At 41.6% G+C, this 23,148-nt stretch overlaps 2 protein-coding genes across 3 annotated transcripts in view; both read right to left on the bottom strand.

Moving 5' to 3' along the window:
• The window catches only part of fbxo34 (F-box protein 34), a 69,200-nt gene extending 57,681 nt beyond the window's left edge, over positions 1-11,519 (bottom strand). The window contains 1 exon segment of the mRNA XM_084182292.1: positions 11,282-11,519. The gene's annotated coding sequence lies outside the window, so the exon portion shown is untranslated.
• Positions 11,520-16,576: 5,057 nt separating this feature from the next.
• On the bottom strand, positions 16,577-22,859 carry lgals3b (lectin, galactoside binding soluble 3b). 2 transcript variants are annotated; one of them, XM_084182290.1, is made up of 5 exons: positions 22,784-22,859; positions 20,216-20,527; positions 19,947-20,035; positions 17,266-17,434; positions 16,577-17,035 (listed from the first exon to the last, which is right to left on the bottom strand). In XM_084182290.1, exons 2-5 carry the CDS (start codon positions 20,420-20,422, stop codon positions 16,880-16,882), a joined length of 621 nt encoding a protein of 206 aa, XP_084038416.1. In that variant the 5' UTR covers positions 20,423-20,527; positions 22,784-22,859; the 3' UTR covers positions 16,577-16,879. The 2 variants fall into 2 exon arrangements, with proteins under 2 accessions (XP_084038416.1, XP_084038415.1); XM_084182289.1 differs by having other exon boundaries at positions 20,666-22,818.
• Positions 22,860-23,148: the final 289 nt, after the last annotated feature.

The following is a 23,148-nucleotide window of genomic DNA, read 5'->3' as shown; positions in this document are numbered from 1 at the left end:
CTCTGGATACATTCAGCAAAATAAAGAATATTAATGGTACATTTGGGGTAGGTGTAACATAAGACAAAGGTTTGAGTGAGAGGACTAACTGGTGTCTCCATGTGGCCACACACCTCTCCAAAGTGTGCACAGTTTCTACATAATTTCAATGCACTTTTATGACTCAAAGAAGACCTTCAATTATAAAGCAGCTATTATGAGCTCTCCTAGCAGTGCTGTTGAGGAACTAGAGCAAGCAGACTTGTAGTATTTGTGTGTGTTATTATTATTATTATTATTATTTTTTATTTTTTTCCGGGAACACAGCCCTGCATCCCCACCTTTATGCATTCCAAAAACGGTCTATTATAAATCGCAATCTGGTCAGGTGGGTATCATTTGAAAGCGTGTTCTACTGCAAATTTGGCTAGCTAAGTTACAAAATACGATCTTACAGTGTTAGGCTTTCACAAGGCAATTCAGAGAAGCAGGTCGTAATTTTGGTGAGTCACGAATGCATGCAGATGAATGTTCCCCGTCAAATTTCTTCACAATACAACAAGCATAGGCTAATTCTGTTCAGAACAACCCAGGGTATGACGCCACGGTGATCATAAACATTAGGGCTGACCCCATTTAAGCGACTGGTTGATTGTTTGGTCGATAGGCTGTTGGTCGACCAAGATTTCTTTAGTCAGTCGCATATTATACTTTTTTTTCATGGTACACAAAACAACAGTCTGATTCGCACCTGTCTGAGTGGACTAATCCATTGGGGAGGCCGTGGGGATGGCACAGTCCATCACTCTAAGACATGCTACTGAAATTGTATATGGTTATGTTATGCAAGAACAATGGTGCAACACTAATACAAATATTATTTTATAACAAATCTGCTTCCTTCCGTGTTGGATAGTGGTCGCTGTCCGCGGTTCTGAAACATCAGTGCGCTGTTGAATTGCTGCCTTTTCCTAGACCATGTTGCTACAGTGTATGTGCACATTAGCAAAGTTAACCAGCATATTGGTGTTGAGAACAATGCGGTGGAGGCAGCAGCGTCGTGAGGAAACGAGAAAACAGCCCTATCCTTAATTGTCTAAGAAAAGTGGAGAGGAAACCAACTTTAGGTCTATAATCAATAGCCTAACTGTTAAATGTGCATGACTTTAATCCATATACAAAGAGTATACAAACCATTAAGAACACCTGCTCTTTCCATGTCATAGATTGACCAGGTGAAAACGATGATCCCTTATTGATGTCACTTGTCGAATCCACTATTAGGAACTCAATATTAGGAAGGGGTTCCTAATGTTCGGTATCCTCAGTGTATATCTACATACAGTGGGGAGAACAAGTATTTGATACACTGCCGATTTTGCAGGTTTTCCTACTTACAAAGCATGTAGAGGTCTTTAATTTTTATCATAGGTACACTTCAACTGTGAGAGACAGAATCTAAAACAAAAATCCAGAAAATCACATTGTATGATTTTTAAGTAATTAATTTGCATTTTATTGCATGACATAAGTATTTGATACATCAGAAAAGCAGAACTTAATATTTGGTACAGAAACCTTTGTTTGCAATTACAGAGATCATACGTTTCCTGTAGGTCTTGACCAGGTTTGCACACACTGCAGCAGGGATTTTGGCCCACTCCTCCATACAGACCTTCTCCAGATCCTTCAGGTTTCGGGGCTGTCGCTGGGCAATACGGACTTTCAGCTCCCTCCAAAGATTTTCTATTGGGTTCAGGTCTGGAGACTGGCTAGGGCACTCCAGGACCTTGAGATGCTTCTTACGGAGCCACTCCTTAGTTGCCCTGGCTGTGTGTTTTGGGTCATTGTCATGCTGGAAGACCCAGCCACGACCCATCTTCAATGCTCTTACTGAGGGAAGGAGGTTGTTGGCCAAGATCTCGCGATACATGGCCTCATCCATCCTCCCCTCAATACAGTGCAGTCGTCCTGTCCCCTTTGCAGAAAAGCATCCCCAAAGAATGATGTTTCCACCTCCATGCTTCGCAGTTGGGATGGGGTTGTACTCATCCTTCTTCTTCCTCCAAACACGGTGAGTGGAGTTTAGACCAAAAAGCTCAATTTTTGTCTCATCAGACCACATGACCTTCTCCCATTTATTCCTCTGGATCATCCAGATGGTCATTGGCAAACTTCAGACGGGCCTAGACATGCACTGGCTTGAGCAGGGGGACCTTGCGTGCGCTGCAGGATTTTAATCCATGACAGCGTAGTGTGGAACTAATGGTTTTCTTTGAGACTGCGGTCCCAGCTCTCTTCAGGTCATTGACCAGGTCCTGCCGTGTAGTTCTGGGCTGATCCCTCACCTTCCTCATGATCATTGATGCCCCACGAGGTCAGATCTTGCATGGAGCCCCAGACCGAGGGTGATTGACCGTCATCTTGAACTTCTTCCATTTTCTAATAATTGCGCCAACAATTGTTGCCTTCTCACCAAGCTGCTTGCCTATTGTCCTGTAGCCCATCCCAGCCTTGTGCAGGTCTACAATTGTATCTCTGATGTCCTTACACAGCTCTCTGGTCTTGGCCATTGTGGAGAGGTTGGAGTCTGTTTGATTGAGTGTGTGGACAGGTGTCTTTTATACAGGTAACGAGTTCAAACAGGTGCAGTTAATACAGGTAATGAGTGGAGAACAGGAGGGCTTCTTAAAGAAAAACGAACAGGTCTGTGAGAGCCGGAATTCTTACTGGTATGTAGGTGATCAAATACTTATGTCATGCAATAAAATGCAAATTAATTACTTAAAGATCATACAATGTAATTTTCTGGATTTTTATTTTAGATTCCGTCTCTCACAGTTGAAGTGTACCTATGACAAAAATTACAGACCTCTACATGCTTTGTAAGTAGGAAAACCTGCAAAATCGGCAGTGTATCAAATACTTGTTCTCCCCACTGTAAATAGGACAGATCCTGCTTCTGTTTGAGTGTTTGTTTAATAGCATACTGATTCCGTGAGCTCCAAGCCACGTCGGATAAAGCAATTTCACAAATTCGGCTGTTTTTAATCTTTGCTAAGCTGTTAAAGGTTTTCCACTTGTTTTTCATTAGAACAGCCTCTCTGGTATTACTTACAATTTATTTAGTGTGGTTTACACTGTACCAAATGGTGAGAAAAATTTTAATCTAGCAGCACCTGTTTGTCACACAATACGAAAATAGCTCTTGCTCCTACCCTCCTTCTTGATATCCTTGTTATTACAATTATTATTTTGATCATAATAATAAGTAATGTCATCATTAGTAGGCTTAGTATAGCAGCCTTGTATAACCCCTATCGAACTGTAGGCCTAAGAGCGCATCCTGTTTAGCTCTCTTAATACATAACTTACTTAAGCCTATGTACCAATCAATCATTCGTTCATGTCATCACACGAGTCATTAATGACACATTTTAGTTTTAAAACAAAATAAAAGGGAACCTTGAATAATTAGCCTAAAAAATGTAAAACTTTCCATGTTGGAAATTGCATTCACGAATGCATGCGAATGTATTTAGTCTTTGCTGTATTAAAGGCTTTACAAAAAAGGTACGCTTATAATTTATTTAGTGTTGTTTACACGGTTCCAAAAGGGTCAGAAAATAAAATTTAACATTGTACTCTAACAGCACCTATTTGGCACATATATGCACGCAGCGCTTGCTCCTTAACTACCTTATTTTTATTGATCTCCAGTAGTTTTCACAACTAAGTCAAATTTCTTCCACACATCTGACTTCCCCTTTCCCTCCTGAGCAACCAGTAAACATTCCCCCGTTTTGCTGTCACATGTGTTACAGTGTTGGAGTTTGTTATAACCAATTTATTGATGTGATTATCATAGGCTATAGGTCAGACCCTATTGGTCACGTGCATGCGATGCATACATGTGTCACGTAAAGAGAGCAAGGGTTGAGAGAATAGGGCATGTTTTTCTAAACAAATAAAGGATTTCGGTAACAGAACTTAAGTCAGAAATGGCTGTAATTATGTTGCAGTTTCAGCAACACGGACTGCGCGATAAACACTGTTGATGTTCTGTGGTGGTCGCTGCAGCAGGGAGGAGAGAGACAACAGGTGCTAGTCACACAGACACTCGCTGTCTTTTTTTTTTTGCGCACAGCAAGTCTGAGCCCGATCAAATACTTTTCGGTCGGACTCCCTCAAGTCATTTGTGTGTCTTAATAATTTCATCAGACAAGCTCATTGCATATAGTTGATTTTATTAAAACACAGTGTATGTAAAATAAAAATTTGGTCTAAAGAACAGACGACTCTCGGTTGACCAATATTTTTTGTTGTCAGGGACTGCACTAATAAATGTTGACACTGTATATTACAGGAGTTTTATGATATGGAAATGTAAAGTGCACATTTGGACTCACAGGTGTTTGGCTTGCTTGTATCAACGCTGTATTTATTATAATCCTCAATGTCTCATCTTTCAAAATACATAGAGTCCTCTTTATTTACAGCATTTCCCACACTCAGACTAAACATTTGCGAAGTTGCCCAATTAGCAGGAGGGATGGGGGCTACTTCTTGTCGCTTGCTGTGCTCAAATTCAGAACAGTCAGTCAAAACCAATACTGCGCTGTGAACCTGAGACCTTGAGCTCTGACGTCATGTATAGCATTTTACTGTACAGCCACTGCGTTTCAATTTAGGCACTTAGTGTCCAAATCTGCCATTTTCAACCCGTATATGGGTATGAGTGTAAAGAGTTAAATAAATTAAATAGGTATCCAAATGTTGTGTTATTGTTCACTCAGGTTCCCTTTAATATTAGGTTTTGGCTGAAGATCTGATAACATTCAGTGTCAAAAATATGCAAAAAGAGGAAATCAGAAAGGGGGCAATTACTTTTTTACAGCACTGTAAGTTCAGCAATTGCACTCTTCGCTCCTGGAGGACAGTTCAAATTGGTCAGTATAGCCTACGGTATGAAAAGAGTGCAATCTTCTTGCATCTCACATCTGCCTGTAGTTATTGGACTCTGCCTGCTGGACTCATGAGTTGAAGCAAATGCTGCCATATCCAGGATGGGGGGGGGGTCATGCACTCCACCCCTCCTGACAACTGACTGCACCTGTTCATAACCTGTAATACATTACATAATACATAGATGGAAGGGACTTCATGTGCACCCACTGGCGAATTGAAGACAGAACTTTACCCAGAGAGCTGTGCATGTCATTGTGTGGTTACTGGTTAGACAGCCAAATCCTTAAATCCAAACAAACCATAGATTTATAATGCCATTCTAGTTCTGGTTAGACAGCTTAAGTTGCACTCTACACACAACTTATTTGGATTTGCTAGGTAAAGTGTAGGCATTTATAAGCACATCAATGTGATATATACAGCAGAAAATTATTTGTATGTAACACAAACACACCCATGTTTTTTTTAACGATAAATGCATCTACACTCAAGCTGGGCGATGTTTGTGCAATGTCCACACGTAGCCTACACCTGTATGGATATTAGTAGTTCTAGGATTTGTCGCCTAGAAAATATCTAATAGCGGACATAAGGAGAGACGAGACAAAAACTAGCCAGTTAGCTATAGAATATTGTTTTGTAGGACAGCCGACTAGGCATTCAACTCGCAGTTGATACCGTTTCCACAGTGACATGCCAACTTTCGTAGCAAGGTGTTGTAGAATGAGTGTCTCATGAAACACATTTCAGACACTGGTTCTTGCAATTTTGGCATAACTGATTTGACAATAAATATCAGCTAGTTAGGCTAGCAGCTATGCCCAAACTATACTAGCTAGCTGCTGTCAGCTTGGTTAAACACAGGTCAGCACAGGCTTTAGCCTACACATAGAACTGAATTAGTTGACCATCTTGAGATGGCGAGTCAAGACAGGAGAAGTCGCCAACTTCAAAACTTCTCTCCATAGCAAAGCTAGCTTTGCTTACCTCGCTGTCACTACTCAGAACTGTACTGCCCTTGGTTTGTTGTGATTAAACGGCAAAGACACACCCACATCAAACTACACCCCCAAGACAACTCACGTTTGGCTTCAGTCATGGCCGCTAGCAATTCTTAATGAGCAAGCAAAAAAACAAGGCCAAACCATTAAGGTCAGCCTCCCTTTAAAGCATAATTCATTGCACATTTGCACACATTTGGGCCTATAGGCCTAACACGTGAGATGATTGATGTTGGACAGTTAGGCTAATGGGTTATTCTGTTGGATTGACTGACTAAAAGGCCAAACAGACTGCCGATGAATGGTTAAAAGCAGCGGGTGGCTGTCCTATCCTATCGCATCTGACCACAGAACATCTGCCTTCATTGTCTGAATAGTTGAATCGCCGCCATTGGTCAACACCCAGCAGGTGATCAACTGCACACAGCTGAAGTTTGTTATGGTGTGTCTTTTCCCTAATGTTTTACAGTAGTTGAGAGGTTATGGAGTTGCTGTACAATATTGAAATTGATGGAGACAACATCCACCCTGAAACATCTGCTTCAGTTCCCTGGAACTGCCAAAGCCTTCTCTGGCTGTACAGTCAACCGCTGAATGACTAGCTCAATAATCAGGCACTTAGCCTACACCCTCATCCCAAACCACAACCGACAGAATGAAGAACTAAATTAATCATAAACAGTTACAAGTCACAGTAGACAGTACAATGAGAATAGGTAGAAATAGGAAGATTTTATTATCACTGTACAACAAAAACAATCTGTCACAAGAACTCATGATGACATAGTTCAAGAAAATGCTTTTTGCCAAATGGCTCATTGGGCTTTATCATCCAACCCATTTTGAGTACTGCACACTAGGAAAAGCTTGTAACTACACTCTGTACAAATTAGCAAAACACTGCTGTGACACTTTGTACATCCCAAATGGCAAAAACAGACCCTTTAAATACATCAGCTCCTCTCAGACAATTGACTTGTTAAATCACAGTCCAGGCCTAAGTACAAAGTTTGGGCTAAAAGCGTATTTGCAAGACAAACAAGTGTATAAGCCTAATCATGTGTGCAATAACCTTTAGCACTTCACAACAAGCAGCTGTTTACTTCTTCAAAACTGTCATTTTAAGACACACAGTTTAAATGGGAAGTGATCAACTTAAAAGCACAACCGTATCAAGGTTCTTCATTCCTGTTAAAAGATAGGCATTTCCATGTAAAAGGACCCATGTATGAGCGCCAACATGTGAAGTTCATAGGAACATGTCAAATTGGGTGTCAAATGAAAGTTAAGAGTCTATATTTGAGAAATTAAGGCATATACATTTTTCCACCATTTCCCATCCTAAAAATTTGGAATAAGCAAAGGCTTGGATTTCTGGTCAAACAGATAGAAAAGGGGTCTTAGACAACAACTACCATAAAAAGTATTCAAAAGGTATTAGAACTAGATCAAAACACACTAATATTGAAGTAATAACTAATACCAACACTTATATTTCGTTTTGGATAAATTATTTGCCTTCTGTAAGCTTAAGAAACATTGCCTTGTAATTCAGTTACGAAAAACTACAATTATGTTTGGGTCACTGGCCTACACCCATACTGTCAAAGTGGAATTATGTTTTTAGAAAAAAAATACTATTTAATAACAAATGAAAAGTTGAAATGTCTTCAGTCAATAAGTATTCAACCCCTTTGTTATGACAAGCCTAAATAAGTTCAGGAGTAAAAGTGTGCTTAACAAGTCACAATAAGTTGCATGGACTCTGTGTGCAATAATAGTGTTTAACATGATTTTTGATTGACTACCTCATCTCTGTACCCCACACATACAATGATCTATAAGGTCCCTCAGTCGAGCAGTGAATTTCAAAAACACAGATTCAAACAACTACAAACCATTTGGGCACAAGCTAGACGTCACATTCGTGTGAATACTCTGAGCGTGCATATTCGACATCGGCAAAACATATTTTTTTGAAGATTCACCAGTCGCAAGTTTAGTAAATGAGTTGCATAGACCCCTTTGTTTTTACAAACATTGCCGCAGGAGGGCAATGCGTGCAAGTTGGTGGCAGAACAAGGGGGAGTTCTAGAACGCCAGCAAAAAAAGCCTCTATTTACATGTTACTTATGAATACATTTCACACTACTTTTTGATTATAATTGGATTTTAAGGCTCTTATGAATGTCCCACTTAATACAATGTTTGTTTCACCATTGCAAATCAACTGCTTTGTACTTAAAACACACTAACCAGTAAAATGGCTCTTTGGCTAGTGTTTGCTACAGCCTATATCAATGAGGGTTAGCATTCTAGCTAACAACTGCTGCTTCCAAAATAGTTATTTTGCAAAGATCACAACCGAATATAAAAAGTGCATTCAGAAAGTATTCAGACGCCTTGACTTTTTCCACATTTTGTTACGTTACAGCCTTATTCAAAAATTGATTAAATTGTTTTCTCCCCCATCAATCTATAATACCCTACAATGACAAAGCAAAAATAGGTTATTGGAAATTTTTGCAAATGTATAAAAAGAACAGAAATATCACATTTACATAAGTATTCAGACCCTTTGACTCAGTACTTTATTGAAGCACCTTTGGCAGCGATTACAGCCTTGAGTCTTCTTGGGTATGACGCCACATGCTTTGCACACCTGTATTTGGGGAGTTTCTCCCATTACTCTGCAGATCCTCTCAAGCTCTGTCAGGTTGGATGGGGAGCGTTGCTGCACAGCTATTTTCAGGTCTCTCCAGAGATGTTCGATCGGATTCAAGTCCGTGCTTTGGCTGGGCCACTCAAGGACATTCAGAGACTTGTCCCGAAGCCACTTCTGCGTTGTCTTGGCTGTGTGCTTAGGGTCGTTGTCCTGTTGGAAGGTGAACCTTCACCCCAGTCTGAGGTCCTGAGCACTCTGGAGCAGGTTTTCATCAAGGATCTCTCTGTACTTTGCTCCGTTCATCTTTGCCTTGATCCTGACTAGTCTCCCAGTCCCTGCCGCTGAAAAACATCCCCACAGCATGATGCTGCCACCACGCTTCACCATAGGGATGGTGCCTGGTTTCCTCCAATCATGACACTTGGCATTCAGGCCAAAGATTTCAATCTTGGTTTCATCAGACCAGAGAATCTTGTTTCTCATGGTCAGAGGCTTTAGGTGCCTTTTGGCAAGCGGGTTGTCATGTGCCTTTTACTGAGCAGTGGCTTCCGTTTGGCCACTCTACCATAAAGGCCTGATTGGTGGAGTGCTGCAGAGATGGCTGTCCTTCTGGAAGGTTCTCCCATCTCCACAGAGGAATTCTGGAACTCTGTCAGAGTGACCATCGGGTTTTTGGTCACCTCCCTGACCAATGCCCTTCTCCCCCGATTGCTCAGTTTGGCCGGGCAGCCAGCTCTAAGAAGAGTCTTGGTGGTTCCAAACTTCTTCCATTTAAGAATGATGGAAGACACTGTGTTCTTGGGGACCTTCAATGCTGCAGAAATGTTTTGGTACACTTCCCCAGAGCTGTGCCTCGACACAATCCTGTCTCAGAGCTCTACGGACAATTCCTTCGACCTCATGGCTTGGTTTTTGCTCTGACATGCACTGTCAACTGTGGGACCTTATATAGACAGCTGTGTGCATTTCCAAATCATGTCCAATCAATTGAATTTACCACAGGTGGACTCCAATCAAGTTGTAGAAACATCAAGGATGATCAATGGAAACAGGGTGCACCTGAGCTCAATTTCGAGTCTCATAGCAAAGGGTCTGAATACTTATGTAAATAAGGTATTTGTTGTTGTTTTTTTAAATATATTTGCAAACATTTCTAAAAACCTGTTTTCGCTTTATCATTATGGGGTATTGTGCGTAGATTGCTAAGGATATATATATATTTTAAATCAATTTTAGAATAAGGCTGTAATGTTTTAAAAAATGTGGAAAAAGTCAAGGGGTCTGAATACTTTCAAAAGGCACTGTAATCTTTGCGACTGTTAAAGCAAGAATCAAAACATCATTGTAAGCGTATGAGAACCCCAAAAAGTTATTTTGTTTTAAAGTAATAAGTTCAATGGGCGCAGATTTCAATGGCTTTCTTACTGCAGCCAAGAGTGGTCCGCATCTTTGCGTGACGTCAGTGTGTCGTGTACTGGAAAGGGGTCTATTCATCCTCAAATTGAGTTGCATGTTTGCAAATCGCATTGATTGTATTAAAATATCAAGTTACAACTTTGCCACAGTTGTTACATTTTTCACACATCATGATATAAACTTGCGAAATTAAATTACACATTTGCAAATCATGATACAAGCTTACGAAGTTAAATGACACATTTGTGAATCTTACTTGCAACCACTAATCTCAATGTGCGACCACGAAATGTAAACATACAAGCATGGGTATCGACATACAAACGTGCCTACTTTACAATAAAATGTTATCCCATACACCTAATCATTGATTAGTATTACCCATGTTAATAAACTCATTAATCAGGAAAGTAGCTAATTGTTTGCTAAATAGACAACACCGCGACACACAACTGTTCATACATAACTGCAAATTAAGATAACAATATTTTCACACATTGCCAAATGTATGTTTTCTAAACGACCATCCGTGTTACTATCGTCCGAATTGGCGAATAGATTTTTGAGCTTGTTGTGCGGTGCAGAAACTTACTAGCTAACGTTAGCTAGTTGTTAGCTTGCTAAACTATTGCCAAAAAAAGTTGGCAGTTACAAAGGAGATTGATATATAGGTAGTTAATGGTAGCTATACATTAGTTCGTTAAATTTAAACAAAACGAGATGTCAACGTTTATAACTCGACTTGAAAAAGGCCTTTTCCACCCATGTACAAGAACGCAACATCACACTCAAGCCTTGACTCAAGGGTGGGTGTAGCAGCTAGCTACCGTTACTTACGGTGAGAAACTTATAATGGTAATACAAGGTGCACACTAACAAATTCCGTACAAAATAAGTCCATAACATTAGTTAGCTAGCTAGGTAGTTAACGTTGTGTGGACAAATATTTATCTAATTGAATTACCTTATTAGATTAAAATGAAATGCAGAGCAGTCTTCCACTCCACCCACCTCGACTAGTAACTAACGTTAGCATTGTTAATAGCTAGCCAGATACACAAATTCTGTTCTGGCTAATTTAGCTAGCCAACTTGACGAGGTCTTTTAGCTTGTGACGCGCCCAGCAACGTGTCAACTCAGTTTAACTATATTAGTTATAAAAAAATTATTAATCCATGTAGTTAACTACCTAACCTAGTCATACACATATAGTTAGAGGAGTACCAAAGCAAAGGCAACGGTTCAAACTGACCTGCTGCTGCAAAAACTCGGAAATGAAAGGTCTCCAATCCCCTTGCAGCTAGGAGCACTTGCGGGGAAAAGCAGCGCCGTCTTCACTGTTCAGCAGAATCCTTACAAGAAATGATAACCGTATCCATACGGTCTTAACTATCATTTAAGGAGTCAAATCATTATCCATTCGGCCGTATTGGTGCGAACGTCGTTAATCTGGCCACAGTTACTGGATAGCTAGCAAGTCACTAATGCGAAACCACTCGCGAGCGACGTCCGCGCAGCGTTCTGACGTGCTTCGCTTGCTTCTTCAACGCGTCTGCAAAACTATCATGCGCGCGCAAAAGATCAAAGCACATACGGAACTTCATGCATAAGCAAATTACAGACACACAATTATATTTATCCATTGAACATACATGGTGTGTGAGCACCTTTTGGTTGCACCTCGACTCACGTTGGTTGAGCGCCCTACTACACTTCTTTCCATTGAACATACAGTCATCTTTCATGGCAAGTTGAACAAATATTGATCATTTTTATAGGTAATTTAACTTTTGGGAATAGGCCTAGGCCTACTTGAGGAAACAAATAGGAAAATGACAATATTACATTTTAAAAATAGATTATTAGGTGAGCCAAAATTATAGGACACACCACAAGAGTTCTGAAATCCCTAATAAGCGATTCCATAAAGCAGGTGCAAAAGCGATTTGAGAGCAATTTAAAGTTTCGACCTTTGGTATTTTGTATTTTATTAGGATCCCCATCAGCTGTTGCAAAAGCAGCAGCTACTCTTCCTGGGGTCCACACAAAACATGAAACATGACATAATACAGAACATTAATAGACAAGAACAGCTCAAGGACAGAACTACATAACATTTTTTTTAAAGGCACAGGTAGCCTACATATCAATACATACAGCCAAGCTATCTAGGTCAAATAGCGGAGAAGCGTTGTGCCATGAGGTGTTGCTTTATCTGTTTTTTGAAACCAGGTTTGCTGTTTATTTGAGCAATATGAGATGGAACGGAGTTCCATGCAATAATGGCTCTATATAATACTGTATGCTTTCTTGAATTTGTTCTGGATTTGGGGACTGTGAAAAGACTCCTGGTGGCTAGTCTGGTGGGGTAAGTGTGTGTGTCAGAGCTGTGTGTAAATTGACTATGCAAACAATTTGGGATTTTCAACACATTCATGTTTCTTATAAAAATAAGAAGTGATGTAGTCAGTCTCTCAACTCTTAACCAAGAGAGACTGGCATGCATAGTATTTATATCAGCCCTCTGATTACAAGGAAGAGCAAGAGGTGCTGCTCTGTTCTGGGCCAGCTGCAGCTTAACTAGGTCTTTCTTTGCAGCACTTGACCACACGACTGGACAATAATCAAGTTAAGACAAAACTAGAGCCAGCAAAACTTGCTTTTTGGAGCCTTGTGTCAAAAAAGCAGAGCATCTCTTTATTACGGACAGACCTCTCCCCATCTTTACAACCATTGAATCTACACTGCTCAAAAAAAAAAAGGAACACTTAAACAACACAATGTAATTCCAAGTCAATCACACTTCTGTGAAATCAAACTGTCCACTTAGGAAGCAACACTGATTGACAATAAATTTCACATGCTGTTGTGCAAATGGAATAGACAACAGGTGGAAATGATAGGCAATTAGCAAGACACCCCCAATAAAGGAGTGGTTCTGCAGGTGGTGACCACAGACCACTTCTCAGTTCCTATGCTTCCTGGCTGATGTTTTGGTCACTTTTGAATGCTGGCGGTGCTTTCACTCTAGTGGTAGCATGAGACGGAGTCTACAACCCACACAAGTGGCTCAGGTAGTGCAGCTCATCCAGGATGGCACATCAATGCGAGCTGTGGCAAGAAGGTTTGCTGTGTCTGTCAGCGTAGTGTCCAGAGCATGGAGGCGCTACCAGGAGACAGGCCAGTACATCAGGAGACGTGGAGGAGGCCGTAAGAGGGCAACAACCCAGCAGCAGGACCGCTACCTCCGCCTTTGTGCAAGGAGGAGCAGGAGGAGCACTGCCAGAGCCCTGCAAAATGACCTCAAGCAGGCCACAAATGTGCATGTGTCTGCTCAAACGGTCAGAAACAGACTCCATGAGGGTGGTATGAGGGCCCGACGTCCACAGGTGGGGGTTGTGCTTACAGCCCAACACCGTGCAGGACGTTTGGCATTTGCCAGAGAACACCAAGATTGGCAAATTCGCCACTGGCGCCCTGTGCTCTTCACAGATGAAAGCAGGTTCACACTGAGCACATGTGACAGACGTGACAGAGTCTGGAGACGCCGTGGAGAACGTTCTGCTGCCTGCAACATCCTCCAGCATGACCGGTTTGGCGGTGGGTCAGTCATGGTGTGGGGTGGCATTTCTTTGGGGGGCGCACAGCCCTCCATGTGCTCGCCAGAGGTAGCCTGACTGCCATTAGGTACCGAGATGAGATCCTCAGACCCCTTGTGAGACCATATGCTGGTGCGGTTGGCCCTGGGTTCCTCCTAATGCAAGACAATGCTAGACCTCATGTGGCTGGAGTGTGTCAGCAGTTCCTGCAAGAGGAAGGCATTGATGCTATGGACTGGCCCGCCCGTTCCCCAGACCTGAATCCAATTGAGCACATCTGGGACATCATGTCTCGCTCCATCCACCAACGCCACGTTGCACCACAGACTGTCCAGGAGTTGGCGGATGCTTTAGTCCAGGTCTGGGAGGAGATCCCTCAGGAGACCATCCGCCACCTCATCAGGAGCATGCCCAGGCGTTGTAGGGAGGTCATACAGGCACGTGGAGGCCACACACACTACTGAGCCTCATTTTGACTTGTTTTAAGGACATTACATCAAAGTTGGATCAGCCTGTAGTGTGGTTTTCCACTTTCATTTCGAGGGTGACTCCAAATCCAGACCTCCATGGGTTGATAAATTTGATTTCCATTGATCATTTTTGTGTGATTTTGTTGTCAGCACATTCAACTATGTAAAGAAAAAAGTATTTAATAAGATTATTTCATTCATTCAGATCTAGGATGTGTTATTTTAGTGTTCCCTTTATTTTTTTGAGCAGTGTATGTTTTGACCATGACAGTTTACAATCTAAGGTAACGGCAAGTAATTTAGTCTCTTCCATTTATTCAACAGCCACACCATTCATTACCAGATTCAGCTGAGGTCTAGAAATTAGGGAATGATTTGTACCAAATACAATGCTCTTAGTTTTAGAGATGTTCAGGACCAGTTTATTACTGGCCACCCATTCCAAAACAGACTGCAACTCTTTTACTTCCATCATCAGTCATTTGTGTCAGTGCAGTACATGTTGAGAGCCCTTCTCTGTAAGCCTGCTGAAAGTCTGTTAATTTGTTTACAGAGAAATAACATTGTATTTGGTCAAATAACGGTTTGCTAAGAGCTGGCAGCAAGCTTATAGGTCTGCTGTTAGAACCAGTAAAGGCTGCTTTACCACTCTTGGGTAGCGGAATTACTTTGGCTTCCCTCCAGGCCTGAGGACAAAGACTTTCCTCTAGGCTCAAATTAAAGATATGACAGGTAGGAGTGGTTATAGAGTCAGCTACCATCCTCAGTATCTTTCCATCTAAGTTGTCAATGCCAGGAGGTTTGTCATTATTTATCGATAATCATTTTTCCACCTCTCCCACTAACTTTACAAAATTCAAACTTGCAACGCTTTTCTTTCATTTAGTTCTTTTATGCAGTAATCTTTGACTTTCACAGCATTTTATACATGAGAATAGAAGTCAATGAATAATTAATCTCTTCTGTTTTTACTTTCCATCATGAAAAATGTATCAGTGACCTGACTTAGGATACCAAGGTGTCTTTGGTTGTATCCCTTAATGGCACCCTATTCCCTTTATAGTGCACTACTTTTGACAAGGGCCTATAGGACTCTGAAGTCCAAAAGTAGTGCACTATATAGGGAACAGGCTGCCATTTGGGATGCATCACTTGTTTCCCACACGCCACAACACAGAATTGTGTCAGTCAGGTAAGCATGTGCCAGCTTCCTCTGGTAGCCTGCTGTAGAGGGGAATGTGATCAGTCAATGTTTTGTTTCCCTCCAGTAGCTTTGATCAATCTTTATACTTATCATTGAATCATATACCAGAGGCAAGGTGCCAACTGTTATCTTAAAGACATACAAGCTTTGAACTCTTAAGAGACAGGCTCCTGTGAGGGTGACTCATATTCATTGTGTGTAGCCTAGCCATACAGATCAGTGTGCCTGCGAGTGCCTTCGTCAAGGAAGCATTTTTAAAACACCCTTGTGTTGTATCTCAACCAAGTGTTCATCAAATTAAAAAGGTACCATGGAGCTGTGTATTATTGTACACTACTGTAAACATTTGCTCCACATCTGGCTGGCCACACCCTCCCCCGGAGATATGAGCCACTCAGTTGTTGGTGTAGCTGCCTCTCCTCAGTCAACACACCCTCCTATTTGCCCCGGTCTACCTGACACTGTCAGTTATTGTTGGGGAAGTAGTCATCAGGAGGAGACATGGTCTGGCTGGTAGATTATTGACAACAGCCAGAGGCATGCCAGAAGTCCCTGTGATGTTTCTACATGCATCTTGCCAGTCTCATCTTAACAGTGATCTTAGTAGCACAAGGGGTTCATTGCTGTTGTGAGAGTTCTAAGAGTGTTTTACAAGTTCTGCCACATTGTGACAAAAATGTAGCACTTAACATACTTGAGAAACACTAATGACAGACACCAGCAGCACGTCATACAGTCTAAATGTATAAAGAACTGAAATAAATTAATCAAAGCAAGAATTTCTGTGGTGTAAATAGCATATTTTGTTTAGTGGCAACTAGTGTAAAGATTGTGTTGATTTAGTCAAAGTGCTCTTTCTGTAAAGTCACATTGCATCACTTGAGATACAATTGTCAACAATAATATTGCTCAGAGACCCTCTCCTCCCCAAGTAAACATTAAGTGCTGATGGTTGGTAATAGAAACCAGATAACTGCTTATGGAAAAACTATACTAGGCTTCTTGTGATTCTCAAACATTTAAGTAGCAATTCTGCCACCTAGTGGGATACATTATACAAGACAAAACCTGTAATGTAATAATAAAGCCATTTAGCGGACGCTTTTATCCAAAGCGGCTTACAGTCATGCGTGCATACATTATTTTATTTTTTGTGTATGGGTGGTCCCAGGGATCGAACCCACTACCTTGGCGTTACAAGCGCCGTGCTCTACCAGCTGAGCTACAGAGGATCTTCACAGGATTGAGAAAAACCTGTCAACAAAACAATATGCTCAAGGGAAATAATTTTATTGCATATAGTTTATACATTACTACCAGCTTACACAATGATTACTTGAAAATACCAAAGTATATGAATTCGCCATAAAAAAGTGAAATTCCATTATCATTTTATTTAAATTATTTTTTCCACAGGTACATATGATAGTCCTGGTGGCTTAAAGGTTGAGACTCAAGCCTCTGTACATTTCTGTTTAAAAGACAATTATGAGAGGTCTCTGGAATCATAGAAATAACCTGAGGCTAGGCCATGCTAGTCATTCTATTTCTATGGCTGGACCCAAACCTGCTTGATCTTAGAGTTTGTTGATCTCCACAGACGTGAGGGTGACGTCATTGTAGATGCCCAGGTGTTTGATTGAGTGGAGGTCACGGATGCGGTGTTTGAACTCCAGGAGGTGCGAGCTGTTCACTGCCACCCTGAACTCATTGTTAGTGCACATGATCTTCATCTGGAAAAACACAGGACCAAACTCATTATGCAAAAATCAATGACTGTTGATAAGATTAAATGAATGTATATAGTGATAACATTTTCATAAACACCTCCAAAAAAAAAATCCTCAGATTAATATAGGGTTGTCTAAGTCTGTCCAAAATGGCACCCTATTCCCAATATAGTACACAACTAATTCTCAATGGACCCCGACCATCATAGTAAACAGGAATGTAGATCCCTCACCTCAAAGGGCTGGCCCTGAGTGAAGGGGAAGTGGTTGTGTTCCCTCTCCTCGATGCCCCATTTACTGCCTATCAGACTGTTCCTCACAATCGTTTTCTTGCCCTGGTCATCAAGGCGAGGGTTAAAGTGCATGGCAATGTCATCCCCTTTGGTCAGGTTCAATGAGAACCTAAAAAAAAGGAGATATAACATTACCCTGACATTTACACTAAAATAAGAGCATGGTACCCTAAGTGCCAGTCTGTGTGCTATAATGCCAACTCCTTGCCTCTCATTTTCAAGTCAAACAATTTAGTTTGGCTTGACAATGACCAATGGCGTTAAGAGCACAATCAGATCTGGGACCAGGCAAATAACATGGTGGTGAACCTAGGATTTTGTGAGGTTTACATAAATGTGTTTAACTAGTGTCGATTACAGTGGGGAAAAAAAGTATTTAGTCAGCCACCAATTGTGCAAGTTCTCCCACTTAAAAAGATGAGAGGCCTGTAATTTTCATCATAGGTACACGTCAACTATGACAGACAAAATGAGAAAAATAAATCCAGAAAATCACATTGTAGGATTTTTAATGAATTTATTTGCAAATTATGGTGGAAAATATCTATTTGGTCAATAACAAAAGTTTCTCAATACTTTGTTATATACCCTTTGTTGGCAATGACACAGGTCAAACGTTTTCTGTAAGTCTTCACAAGGTTTTCACACACTGTTGCTGGTATTTTGGCCCATTCCTCCATGCAGATCTCCTCTAGAGCAGTGATGTTTTGGGGCTGTCGCTGGGCAACACAGACTTTCAACTCCCTCCAAAGATTTTCTATGGGGTTGAGCTCAGGAGACTGGCTAGGCCACTCCAGGACCTTGAAATGCTTCTTACGAAGCCACTCCTTCGTTGCCCGGGCGGTGTGTTTGGGATCATTGTCATGCTGAAAGACCCAGCCACGTTTAATCTTCAATGCCCTTGCTGATGAAAGGAGGTTTTCACTCAAAATCTCACAATACATGGCCCCATTCATTCGTTCCTTTACACGGATCAGTCGTCCTGGTCCCTTTGCAGAAAAACAGCCCCAAAGCATGATGTTTCCACCCCCATACTTCACAGTAGGTATGGTGTTCTTTGGATGCAACTCAGCATTCTTTGTCCTCCAAACACGACGAGTTGAGTTTTTACCAAAAAGTTCTATTTTGGTTTCATCTGACCATATGACAGTCTCCCAATCCTCTTCTGGATCATCCAAATGCACTCTAGCAAACTTCAGACAGCCCTGGACATGTACTGGCTTAAGCAGGCGGACACGTCTTGCACTGCAGGATTTGAGTCCCTGGCGGCGTAGTGTGTTACTGATGGTAGGATTTGTTACTTTGGTCCCAGCTCTCTGCAGGTCATTCACTAGGTCCCCCCGTGTGGTTCTGGGATTTTTGCTCACCGTTCTTGTGATCATTTTGACCCTACGGGGTGAGATCTTGCGTGGAGCCCCAGATCGAGGGAGATTATCAGTGGTCTTGTATGTCTTCCATTTCCTAATAATTGCTCCCACAGTTGATTTCTTCAAACCAAGCTGCTTACCTATTGCAGATTCAGTCTTCCCAGCCTGGTGCAGGTCTACAATTTTGTTTCTGGTGTCCTTTGACAGCTCTTTGGTCTTGGCCATAGTGGAGTTTGGAGTGTGACTGTTTGAGGTTGTGGACAGGTGTCTTTTATACTGATAACAAGTTCAAACAGATGCCATTAATACAGGTAACGAGTGGAGGACAGAGGAGCCTCTTAAAGAAGAAGTTACAAGTCTGTGAGAGCCAGAAATCTTGCTTGTTTGTAGGTGACCAAATACTTATTTTCCACCATAATTTGCAAATAAATTCATAAAAAATCCTACAATGTGATTGTCTGGATTTTTTTTTCTCAATTTGTCTTTCATAGTTGACGTGTACCCATGATGAAAATTACAGGCCTCTCATCTTTTTAAGTGGGAGAACTTGCACAAATAGTGGCTGACTAAATACTTTTTTTCCCCACTGTATAAGTCAGACAACAGCATTATGTTTTGTGAGGAATGGGTGTTGTGAAAGCGGTCTCATCAGCACTGACGTTTCCATGGTGATGTGTGGGCTCAGAGATTGTGGCCATAGTTACTGTGACCTTGACTTAGAGTGAATTGTGGTAGGTATTATCTGGCATTGAATTCATTTATTCTTTCCTCACCCATTGTCATTAAATTAGTGAAAATGTAAATCAGTTGAGAATTATAAATAATGGTGTCTGCCAACCTCTTTCAAAGAACCCCATGGATTTCAATTTCACAATAACCTCGATTTTTTTAACTCACCACGCCTTGATTATCTATGCAAATCCTCCCATTATTCTCTTTTTACAGCATGAGGTAGATACTTATGAGTCACATTCTGACGAACATAGGCTCAACCATCTTTGATCCTTAGATTGAGTAGCAGAAGTAGCCTGGTTCCAGATTGGTTTGGTCAATCATTTTCTCCTTGTCATGCCAAGGAGTGGCAAGATTGCACAAAGAAACAGGTACCCAGGCTACAGTAGAATAGTTTTGCAGGCAACATATCAAGGAAGGGTATGCCACTTGAGTACCTACAATTGGCTACAAGACTGATGTAACATTCAGAATCATAATGTGGAAATAGCTGCAATAACTTTTTTTTATGTGAATACTGACATTTTGGCATTGTGGTTAATCGTCCCGTTAATAGTGATGAGCATCTTGTCATAGCATCCGTTCGGCAGGTTCTGATCATATGGCACTTTCTGTTGGGGAAATAAAAATGGTCTATTGAGAACAGCAAATAAAATTTAAAAAACAGCTGTTTCATTAGGACAGGCTTACACACAGAGGTCTTGATCACTGTCTGCCACAAAGCTAACCTTGTGGCATGGTTTTTCAAATCACCATAACCAATATCCTCAGGATTAAAGGTCTTCCCTTACCAGTGACTTCTGTTGAGGGGCAGTAGGTTGGCTAGGCTGCCCTGGCCATGTTGGCTGGCTGGGCAGTCCTCCCCCTGGTTGCCCGGGCCAGGTTGGCTGGCTGGGCAGTCCTCCCCCTGGTTGCCCGGGCCAGGTTGGCTGTCCACCACCTCCATTTTGTTGCCCCGGCCATGAGGGTTGGGAAGGGTTTGGTTGTCCAGGCCACATGGGGGTGGGCTGGCCTGGTTGCTGCTCACCAGGCCAAGCCGGTTGACCACCCTGCTGGTTGTTCTGGCCTGGCCAGCCTGGTCCACCACCCAGAGCATCTGACAGCTACAGGGGAGCGAGAGGAAGAAGGGGGATGAGGATTGGTGATGTGTAAAAGTTCAATGCATTAAGATGTCGATTTATTTAAAATGCATGGATACCCTTGCACTAAACAAATATGATAGTATTACAAAAATTACTTACATCCATTTTATCTGAAAAAGAGGGTGAGGAATATGAATTATTGCATTTTAAATACTTCAACCATATAGGTCTTGAGAACGTATGCTTAAAACATTACACATTTTAGCCATAATCTTTGGAACCATACCAGTCTTTTCACATAATGATGACAGATACTCTGTGTACAAAAGATAACGAACACCTGCTCTTTGCATGACACAGACTAGGTGAACGCTATGATCCCTTATTGAGGTCACCTGTGAAATCCACTTCTGTGTGATGAAGGGGAGGAGACAGGTTAAAGAAGGATTTAAGCCTTGAGACAAGGATTGTATATAAACAAATGATATGGGGGTTTGTGATTACATTGATGGAAGCCACAATCTGCAATATTAAAGCTGATCTACCCCCTAAAAAAATAAAGATTGTATGTGTGCCATTCAGAGGGTGAATGGGCAAGACAAAATATTTGTGCTTTTGAACGGGGTATGATAGGTGCCAGGCACACCAGTTTGTGTGTCAAGAACTACAATGCTGCTGGTTTCACACCCAATAGTTTCCCCATGTGTGTCAAGAATGTTCCACCACCCAAAAGGACATCCAGCCAACCGTGGGAAGCATCCCTGTGGAATGCTTGCGACACCTTGTCGAGTCCATGCCCTGACAAAATGAGGCTGTTCTAAGGGCAAAAGGGGCATAACGCAATTAGGAAGGTGTTCCTAATGTTATGTATACATTACTGATAATGAGTAATGCCTTCTGTACAGCATTGTAAGAAGGCATTCATGTCAGACCATATCAAACAGGCAAACACCTGGGGTTGCAAAATTCTGGTAACTTCCCCAAACTTCCCCTCTTCAGAAATCCTGGTTGGAAGATTTCTGGAATTACGACAGAATAAGCGTGAACTCTGGGAATCCACCAACCAGGATTTCAGGAAGGTTACCGGCATTTTGCAACCCTAGACCCGTCCTACCCTCACCCCACCATTTTGAATCTCTGTCACCATTGCGTGTCAGACCACACCTACTGTGAGTCTGGAAATTGGAGGTACAGTGTTCATTTCAGCAGACAAAGCCATAATACATAAATACCCTTGCACACATGAAATTCGTTTCAAAAGTAAACCAGCCAAGGTATTCATGTCAGTATACATTTCAAGATTAGCCTACTTCCTGGATTCTGTGTGTACAGTGTAGCCTAACAATTATGATGAGAGAAGGGAAGCGACTCAACTCTATTTAGATTCCTAACAGGCTGACAGTTATGCAATCAAACAGACAAATGTGAAAACAGGAACCTCAAGGCAACAGGATAAGTTAACAGACAAAAAAAACACTGTCATAGAACTGCTAAGAGTTTAGTGGAATGTTCAGTGCCTCATGGAATGTTAGGGATCACAAACACATGAATGGCAGGTGTCCATCTTCTGTTAAAACCTCTCCACTTGTTAAAAACAAATTTGCATTGCCACTGATTAAAAGGTAGACACAGCATTATGACGTAGGTGCACAAAGTAAATAGCAGAGTGGGTGAATTTCCGAAACAGCGTTGAAGCGTGAGGCTAAACTTCTCAGTCATTTTGGTCCCGTACCTACCACGCTCTAAACAGTGTTTCCCAAACTCAGTCCTCAGGACCCCAAGGGATGAACGTTTTGGTTTTTGCTAGTGCAAAAACCAAAACGTCCACCCCTTGGAATCCCCAGGACCGAGTTTGTGATACACTGATCTAACGTGTAGCGAACCCATGCGCAAATAGTGTGTGACTGAGCAAAGTCTTGCATCACAACATCTGCGGTGCTGCTCGTGGCAACATCAGTTCGCTGAGTTCAGTGGTCCATTTGGATCGTTACATGACATTTAAATGCAGTGAATTCTGAAAGCCTATGCTGTGATACAGAAGATCATACAGTAGGCGACCTCCAATGAGAGATCTAACGATCTGACTTCAAATATGCACTTCCTTGTCATAGGGGATAGGAATGCTGTCTTCTACTTCCCTACAGGGATGAAGCTATAACCTTCAATGTGCACCTTCTTTGAAACACATTTTAGTATATCAAACCAGATGAATATCTCCAGGTTAGAGTCCAAGGACCTGATTTAGTATAAACACATGAATGCTGTGAATTCCAAGACCTACCTGTTGTGCGTTGATATGGCAGAGGTATACTAGAGAGAGGTATGTGTCAGGGCGTATTTATACAGGTTTTTCCCCAAGGCCACTCCTTTATTTCCCTGATCCCTGTTAAGGGAGACCGCACCCTACGGCAGGGATCCTTAACTGGCGGCCCGCACACCGAATTTGGCACATGGGTGATTTTATTCGGCCCCCCAAATTGTTTTATTTATTTTTATGTTGAATATAAAAGACTGTAAAAACACCAGCAAATCAGCTCCAAGTGATTTTAATTTTGGAAATCTGTTCCAAAGTATTCCCACGCATAATAGAGAGATATATGTGATCATATACAAATGTAAGCAAGGTTTGAAATTATTATGTT

This window comes from Coregonus lavaretus (assembly GCF_964263955.1).
Source record: "Coregonus lavaretus genome assembly, chromosome: 18".
Lineage (NCBI taxonomy): Eukaryota > Metazoa > Chordata > Actinopteri > Salmoniformes > Salmonidae > Coregonus > Coregonus lavaretus.
This window is presented reverse-complemented; position numbering and strand designations above follow the sequence as displayed.